This window comes from Ruditapes philippinarum, unplaced genomic scaffold, assembly GCF_026571515.1.
Source record: "Ruditapes philippinarum isolate M1 unplaced genomic scaffold, ASM2657151v2 ctg1457_1_1_1_1, whole genome shotgun sequence".
Classification (NCBI taxonomy): domain Eukaryota; kingdom Metazoa; phylum Mollusca; class Bivalvia; order Venerida; family Veneridae; genus Ruditapes; species Ruditapes philippinarum.
In genome coordinates this window covers 189934-199075 of record NW_026853398.1, presented here as the reverse complement: position 1 = coordinate 199075, position 9142 = coordinate 189934, and the positions used below count along the sequence as shown (strand labels likewise).

Sequence of the window (9142 nt, the reverse complement as noted above, 5' to 3'; positions counted from 1 at the left end):
AATCTATAAGCAGAAATGTTAAAAGTTCACAAAATACCATACTAGACTGACTCCAGAATAAACAATATTTTTGGGTTTTCCGTACAAACAAACTTTTATATTTACAACTTCAAAAATATCCTTAACTGGTGGACTAATCTATTAGCTGTTGCTGCAAAGGTACCAGGTTTAACAATTATTCCATCTTTAGATAATACCCTAGTGGTTGATGATATATATGAAGTTGCATGTAACAAGAAGTTGCATGCAAAATTTAAACCAGAGTTTTAAGTTAACACGGACACAGGAGCAAGTATGACAGCACTACTTTTCTTTGAATATTTGGGCTAAAAGTCATTTTTGATATGATAAAACATTACAATGATATATAAGTACTAGTAAAAAAACAACATTTAACAATTCTGTAATAATTCAATAAAAGGAAATGTTTCCTTATAATGAAAATCCATATTATTGCCTGTGTGAGGATAGAAATAACATAGGAAATGTACTGTTCCACTTAAGAAACCTTGATTTTTGACACATATAATGTGTTATCTTCTGAGAACAAAAACAAAGTAAACATGTCTTAAAAGTTGCTATTAATTGTAAAAGGGTCATTTATTCATACTATTAACCACTAGTTCTTTGGTTATTAACTAAATGTGGCTTTTTGGTTGTTTTCTTTTTATTTGCATTACAGACACCTGTTACATGCAATTTTACCAAATGGCAACTTCATGTATTTAACTTGATGGTAAGAAGTATACCTGATGAGTCACCATATCCATTTTCTATTAAAAAAGAATCATCAACTATCTGTGTTTGTTTGAGTAGGCCAGACTGTCCCTGGTTCAAGAGTTAAGACTGTTTCTTCACACAAGACCAGTATTGGTTAGTTCCAGGAAGCAGACTGGAGAGAATTCAAATAAACTACAAGATTAGACAAATAATATCTTTACTGAAGATGTATATGCTGATTGGAATACAGATACCCATGTGGTAAAGGTTCGAGTTACACCAACATATACGACTCAACAAAAACAACATAAAAACGTGAGTCTGCCATCTCATGTAAGATGATTTAAAAGCTACTATTTCTTAACAAAAACTCTTTATCATCAATAATTATAGATAATATTCATAGATGAAACAGTGTCAATCATACTTCATGTTAAGGTATTTGCTATAAATAATTTTTCTTATCTATCAATTTTATATAAAAAAATAATTCTAGTTTGAACTGCCAAGACACATAAGCATACAAATCTAAAGCAAAGAAAAAAATATATGCAAAAATAGCTTATTTCAATCACATTTCCATTTTTGTTCACACAACTTACAAACACTTCGCAATAACATTTAAAAAAAAATTAAAGCATTTTTTCAACAGCGTAATCTTTCTGTATTAAATTAGATTAAAGACCTTGATTTTATTTTGATATAGTTAACTGATAAAAAGAGTAGGGCAGTCTTTTCACATACAGGCAGTTTTTATATTTCATTTGGATTTGTCAATATCAAATTTAAGTAAATCATCATTACAGTAGTCATTCTTTTAAAATAGGTAACTATTTCACATCAATTTGCTAGCGAATGAATAAGCAAAATGCAACTTCAAGAAAGAATTTTCTGCCAAACTAAAAATAATTAACAAAATCAAAATTCTATTGTCCATGACATATTTACTTCCTCCTTTAAAAAAACAACAACAAAATTTTTTTAAGCCTTAAATGATTGATACTTCATTTTTTCAATAAAGCAAAACAAGTGAAATCAAATCAAATCAACCAAAATAATTCAAAATCTTAGATTACACATATAATGTAAGCTGGCAGCATACAGGCATCAATATAGAGTGGAAATCAAGACTGCATCAATATAGTTAGTCAATTTTATTGGACCAAAGGAAATGTCCTATTTGTTGGAAGGAATTAAAATGCAGGGTAGAGTAGTCTAACTCTTCATCTAAAACATCATAAATGATTGACTTAAACAATGCAGCATCACAATCCAAATTAAGAAATATGGAATGCATCTAACAATAGGCAGGCAGGTTGTAGAAAAACAATAATTGGGTTTTAAGTCATTCTAACAAAGATAAAGTTTCATGGCAGCATTACTGGTGAATGAAGACCTCATGCAAACTTGTTGGATAATTTCCACAAATAAAAGAATTCAATGTTACAAGCCAGATTCAAGTCAACAACAAAGTCAGCTATGAACGACTTTGCCACATAAAAAAACCTTCCTGTATTTCAGAATTTTAAAATGTACTGAACTATAGCATTGAAGTTATCTTGCACATTTACTTGTGGATGGCCCATCATAATCATCTTGTGAACGTCTTCTCTTTGTACCCCTAGAATAGCTAGTAATTTCTGAGCTACTTTTTGTCGGAGTTTCAAACGGGCTAGGCTGTAATAACCAACTAATGTTATTTTCTAGAAATTCTCTCAAGCCTGGGGGCATGTCTATCACTTTGAGTACATCTAAATGTGCAGGAATCACTGTCCGTAATACCTGACAACACATGAACTGTAATGAAGTCTTAAATGATCGGCATTTTATCACTTTCATTCCACTCCTAGCTGCTGTTGATGACACTACTGGGTACAACTGTTTCCCTTGTAATCCTCTATATGCTATACCTGTAAATCAATATGAAAACCTCATGTACATACAATAAATATCTAACAGGGTTTTCATTTTTATCTGAGGCAACAGTTGCTCAAAAGAAAACAACCGATTATGCCAAGGGTCTAGGGTGATGCATTTATATACAGGCTGAAAATAACAGCATTTTAACTGACGGTTTGGATCGCCAATCAGTTAATGAAAACCCTAATTTAACATTTTCAGCTCGGTTAAACACAAGCATTTACACTATCTATAAAGTGATCAAAATCATATTTAAGGTTTGAAGTTGAAATGAAAATCATTTTAACTTAACTTTTGTTCACTTTGTTAAATAAGTGTATCGGTATTATTCATCTTATATACATGAAGAGAAAAATAAGCATTGCTGCATCCATCTGTTCTACTATTTCCTGTAATTCTTAGAAGCCTATCTAATCAACATACTGTATTTTCATAATGGAAGATCTGACAAGACTAAAGTTTCAACTTGATAATAGATTACTACATGCAAATGCAAACTTACTGCTAGGCACAACTTTTTTTTATAAAATATTAACAATTTTAGCAAAACTTTTAAGTGTATACATGACAATTGTTTGAAAAAACAATAATTTAACATGTAACAACTAAGTGAAACTAAGTATGTACAAATTAATGATTTATCATGCATTGTGACCCAAGCTCAATTTCATCCATAAGTTCAATCTCTAGGCTACTTTGAATGTACGATGAAACAAATTCAAAATAATGCTTACCAAGCGGTTTCCTATTTTTATAAAATGAAAGTGTTCCATGCCACATATCTAAATGTACTCCAATAATGGTTCCTTGTCCAAACTTTGATGAATATGTCTGTTTATGGCCCTTATGGTGAAGCATGCCTGTGTATGATAAACCCCAACTATCTCCGTCTCGTCCTACAAGACTACAAAATTTGTGACGGTATTTGTTCAGATCTAAATCTACTGTACCTACGCCTACCATCTGCAAATAAATAATAACATGTATATATGTATGTTATACTTTAATAGAAACTATAAATAGAATCAATTACCAGATGATTCACATATACAGTCATTAATCAAGTGCTAAAAACCATAAATTTTCAAATTTGGTTATAATATATGGCAGACAAAAATATGAAAATCTTTTAAAAATCAATTTTATAACAAACATTTGTTTTGTTCTACCAATTTAAGCAACTTGAAAAAGTATGTTTTGACTTTTTTTTCGTACTATAGCAATGTAAATTAGTACTGAACTACTTTAAATCACTTCTCACTGCAGTGTATTTTTTGTTCTTACCATGTCAGTGCCATAAACAGGAGTTGTCATTTTGACTTCCCAGTAATACTGATCTTCTCCCATGATTTGACTTCCTCTAACAGCTGCTGTACCACAGCTATAATCCACATGAAACACCACTTCACGCTGATCATGCTTCAAAAAACTTGCTGCAGACTTTGAATTGTTGTCCCATTTCCACTCAAAGTCTGTAAAATAAGAAACACTTTTAACAGTATTAAATATTTTTACCTCAAAATGCATTAAAAGAAGAATTTAATGAAAATGTGTCATAAAACTTTAAAGCTCAGCAGAAATAATGCATTAGATGATATTTCATAATATTAGTAAGAAGTATCATGCTGTATATATTTTAAAGCCATGTTATAATTTATAACAAATCATTATTTTCTTTATATCCCCTTGATGAAATCAATGCATTAATAAATACATATAGACTGAAAATGTGACACCACAAAATCATAACTGACAAAAGAATGTATTCTGCAGGCAAAGGTCACTCCCTGCCTGTACATTTAAATACATACTGAAAATCACTCCCTTGAATTTATTAACCTAATGAAAACTATGATGCTGTCAATCTTACTCATAGACAATGACACATTACAGATGGTTTGGCAGGAATGTTTTAGGATCAGCACCAAATTGTAACAGCATTTCCGCCACGCAAAGATAATTTGCAACAAATGTTTCTTCATTCAATCATTATTTGTGATTATCTCAAAATCATTAAAGAAAAGAGGCTGTAATGTGTTCATCAGATCAATTTATTCTATTACCATGAGACTAATCATTAGACCCTTCATAGAAATTATCAAATGATTACAATTACTTTTATGTTTTGTCAGTAATAAAGGAGTGAATAGCGGTATTTTACCATATGGCTTAATATAAGGGACTAAATCTCCTTAACACAGGATATCTTCAAAAAAATTAATAAATTGATGGTCATTTATTCAGTTGAAATCCTACTTAAGTGAATTTATTTTTTGTTGAACAGAACTTACATGATTCAGCAGTGTTTTAGCATGAAATAAGGAAGTAATGCATCTTTAGTCGATATTCCTTAACCTTTTCCCTTATACAGCCCCCTTAATTTACTGCTTTACACCCCATAATACAGTAGCCAGATAGATAATCAATAATCAATATCCTACTGATAAGGAGTCACACACTATCTCCATATAGGGTATGATAAAATATAGGTAAAATTGGTCAAATTAGATACCTATATACTTTAACTGGAAAATAAAGCATTAAGTTGTGTTTTGACAATTTTTGAATCAATGACAGCTCTAGTAAAATGATGTTCTATTTCACTGTGACACACACAGATTTGACATATTTTGGATGAAAACTTCTCATATAAGGTGTGTCAACTTTGACCAATATAAACACCAGTGAGATGGTCATAATTTTAATGCCATTCTTAGAGATTAATAATGACAAAAAGTTAGTTATAATGTCAACTAGCTTATATAATACTCCCAGCAAATGTTGTTATCTGAACCTGTGCTAACTTAGCACAACCAATAAACATGCCAGATTGACCTAAATTTTATTGCCTTTGATCATTTATTTAAACTTAGCAGAACATGTGTACTTTTAAGTAAAGATGCAATTTTACCAAGGTAACAAAGATTCTACTTCAGTTGCTGAAGACAATACAGGAATTATGGGATAATGACACAGCAAATACTGGTCACTTTCTAAAGAAGGAACCAGATGTTATTAGAACACAGATAAACAGTTTCCGAACTTACAGACTACAAGCTATTCTTATCAGTTGTGTTTTGAGGAAAGGTAACTGGCTTCGAGGCTACATATCTTTCGGTATAAATAATATGTAAAATGGTTGACAGGTTGCAAGATCAGTACATTTGGTATTTTTACTCCTTAAAATGTATGTAAAAGAGTAAAACATCTATTATGCTTCCATGCTTATTGTATTATTATACTATGTCAAAGTCATTTCCTTTGCTTTTTGGACTCCCTTGGTTTATAATCTTGCATAAATTTCTAAACGGCATACGTTTTATCTGAACCTGAGGCATGTTTCTGTTGCTCGTATGTGGCAGTGCTAATTATTTTATTAATTATAACCTTCACAATTACTTTTGGGTCGATTTTATTCGGCTGAAAATACAAGTCAATCGTTTTAACTTTTGACAGCGACATTGTACCATATGTTTATGAAATTGCGTTAATACCACCACCTTACTATACATACGATAACAACCGATGATAGTCAGAACTACAGGAAGTTACCGTTAGACACTTTTGGGTAATTGCAGAGCATTCATACGAAGTTAATTCAACCACCATACTATACATACGATAACAACCGATGATGGAAGTTAAGGAAGTTACCTGTAGACGCTTGCAAAGCGTTCAGACGAAATTAAAAATAAGATAATAACCAAGTTTACTTTAGGTTACGTTTAAGCAAAAGAAATGTTTCTCAATGCGTAACCTGAATTTTGTGCGCGTTCTCATACGCTTAAATTTTGAATGCGTAAACGTGTTATTTCCATGCGTAATTTACGCATATACACATCTTATCTGGAACCCTGATGTTTTTATTTTAACATTTTTACTCTTAAAACAAACAGTCTGCCATCGGGATAATCCGATATATACCTTCTTCAAAAATTATACTACATAATTCTTTCATCCGGTTAACCAGTTATTTCTAGTACCATGTGATGCTACAGGACAATATCTTACCTGTGACCCTGAATGCACAGAACCCAGGATCATATCAATTATAGAGGGAAACATATAAACAGCTTTGGTATTGATATTTATGGCACTAAAAATAATAATTGATAAATTATCTCTTAAATTTATTATGATGACCTGTTTATTGGATTAAACTTTTGCTTGAAATATGTACCAGAACAAATGTTGTGATATGTGATCATGATTAATAGATTGACTACTGTGTTACTTAGAAACCTCTTTAAAAGTTTAATGCCACCGTTGTCAACATCCTCTCTCGAATTAAGGGGCCAGTTATACTTACAATGGATTTATACATTAATTTAAACCTAACTAGACCAGTATTTGCCATTTACTTGAAATTTTATGTTCAGTTTACCATTTGTGTGTGACTTTCACAGTTTAAAAGGAATAATTTATATATCATTTATGAAAAAAATTTCGTACAAGCATCATCTTCCCCACAAATGCATTCTTTTTCTCTTCCAGTTTTATAACAGTCACAGAATGCCTCTCCTTTGACAGGTTTTGCAGAACCAACAGCTAATGGGGAGACAACCTCCTTGTCAGAACTATCTGATTCAGAACTCCCATCTGTGTCGTACTCTAATTCAAGATTACTACTTGAAGGTCTCTCCTCTATTTGAGGTAAATCTTCTTGTTCTTCTTCATTCATCATTAACTCGCATCTTATTAATCTAAATGATAAATTTATCACTACGAATTTATACACCAATTAACGTCATTATTTACACAAAATGCAACGTTGTAATCAAAAGTTTCCAAACAATAACATCCGGGACTTTTGGTCTGTGCTAAAAACCTTTTCCCGTTTTTTTATTGGTACAGGCTAAACACCACTAAATAATTCCCTGACAGATTTGTAAGAGTTAGGGACAATAGCAGAGACCAGAATAAATATATTTCATATATAGTTAAGAACTTTTTTTTCGAAAGCCTTTTCATTGAAATATGGAATTAGCTTTTATCAGGACATTATATCTATCTATTATTTCACTGAAATCTCTCACATACAACGTGCACAATTATTTTAAAATGCAAAAATGCACGGTACGTATACTTTCAAAGTTGAATTATCTCGGAATTTCTGGTAAAGAAAGTAATTTTACATGAGAAGTACTGGAATGAAATAATATGATTTAAACGTTTATGTTGATGGCGGCAACTGTTTCATGCGACCAGTGGAGTTTAAGATCAGCCGACATACACTTGGTGTCTTACAAGGTCGGTATTGTTTGCTATTCAGTCAATACATTATTTGGAAAGTCCTGTAAAGACAATGCATGCTTTTGTGCAGACAAGTCTGTTTAAGATATTTAGCGTAGGAATGACTAAAAGACTCTGTTGGGAGGACTGTTGCTAATGCTCTAAAGTTGTAGAACGACCCATTGACCATTTGTTTTTGTATTGTTCTTGTAATTATGAATATTTCTATAATAGTTACAATAAAATTTTATTAAGATATTGAGAGTTCGTTACGGGCCCATTCGATACGATTTCAATCCAGTCGATTGACACGCTACTTTGAAAAAAAGTAAAATAAGTGTAAATTGGAGTAAAACTATTTATTACCCTTCCAGATTTTTTCCGCCTTTTTGATTGGATATTGATCACCCGAAAGAAATTGATATAACCGAGCCAGACGGGTAATATACACACTAAATTTCCCCGTTTGGTACCCAACGTTGTAAACAACATGCGCGGAGATGATGCGCGTACGGTTCGATTTTACGCGGTCTAAATTCCGATTTAAAAACACTTTTTAACTGTCAAATGATAAATATTTACCAAAGTAGAGTTATGATACATATAACCATCAGTATCGAAAACAAATATGACCTTGTGAAAGCTTGATATTAATTACAAAAAAGTGCGTTCAATAGACTACTCCTTTTCTCTTGTTTACTTTTGTAAGGTACGGGAAAAATACGTCATGTATTTATGTGACGTCATGTTGTGACGAAGAGGTATCCTAAAGGGAATCTTATTTCGACGTTTCATTTGAAACAGCAATGATTATTTTAAAAATCGTCTAAACTCGGCAGGGGAAGGGTAATAAAATTATTATTTTGGTTTTGGAGTGATATATGTTGATATATTACCTGCCAAGATAAAATATTGATATAAAATCTTAACAGGTAATATATCCACATATATCACTCCAAAACCAAAATAACATATAATATTGGTACCTTTAATCACCACAGTTGTTTTTGATGGTCTACTGTTGATGCTTGGTATGTCACTGTAGGCTGGAAATTCAAATAACATATAGATTTTTGGGTAAGTACTTGTATGAATTTATTATGGAGCAAATGTGCCTGAGGCTATAAACAATGCTATACTTGTACACAAAAACTTTGTTCTGGCGCCATATTGTACCAATGAATTGTCTGGTAAATCGATAAATGATTTCGTTTCTAGCCAATCTAAATTATAAATCAAATCTAGTATTTAGGTTCAAACCTGTATATAC

The 9142-nt window shown here is 31.6% G+C and overlaps 1 protein-coding gene across 1 annotated transcript; it reads right to left on the bottom strand.

Moving 5' to 3' along the window:
• Positions 1 to 353: 353 nt before the first annotated feature.
• On the bottom strand, positions 354 to 7460 carry LOC132736764 (SPRY domain-containing SOCS box protein 3-like). The gene is made up of 4 exons (XM_060723980.1): positions 7093 to 7460; positions 3925 to 4112; positions 3375 to 3603; positions 354 to 2630 (listed from the first exon to the last, which is right to left on the bottom strand). The coding sequence occupies exons 1-4, from the start codon at positions 7322 to 7324 to the stop codon at positions 2275 to 2277; spliced, it is 1005 nt and encodes a 334-aa protein (XP_060579963.1). The 5' UTR covers positions 7325 to 7460; the 3' UTR covers positions 354 to 2274.
• Positions 7461 to 9142: the final 1682 nt, after the last annotated feature.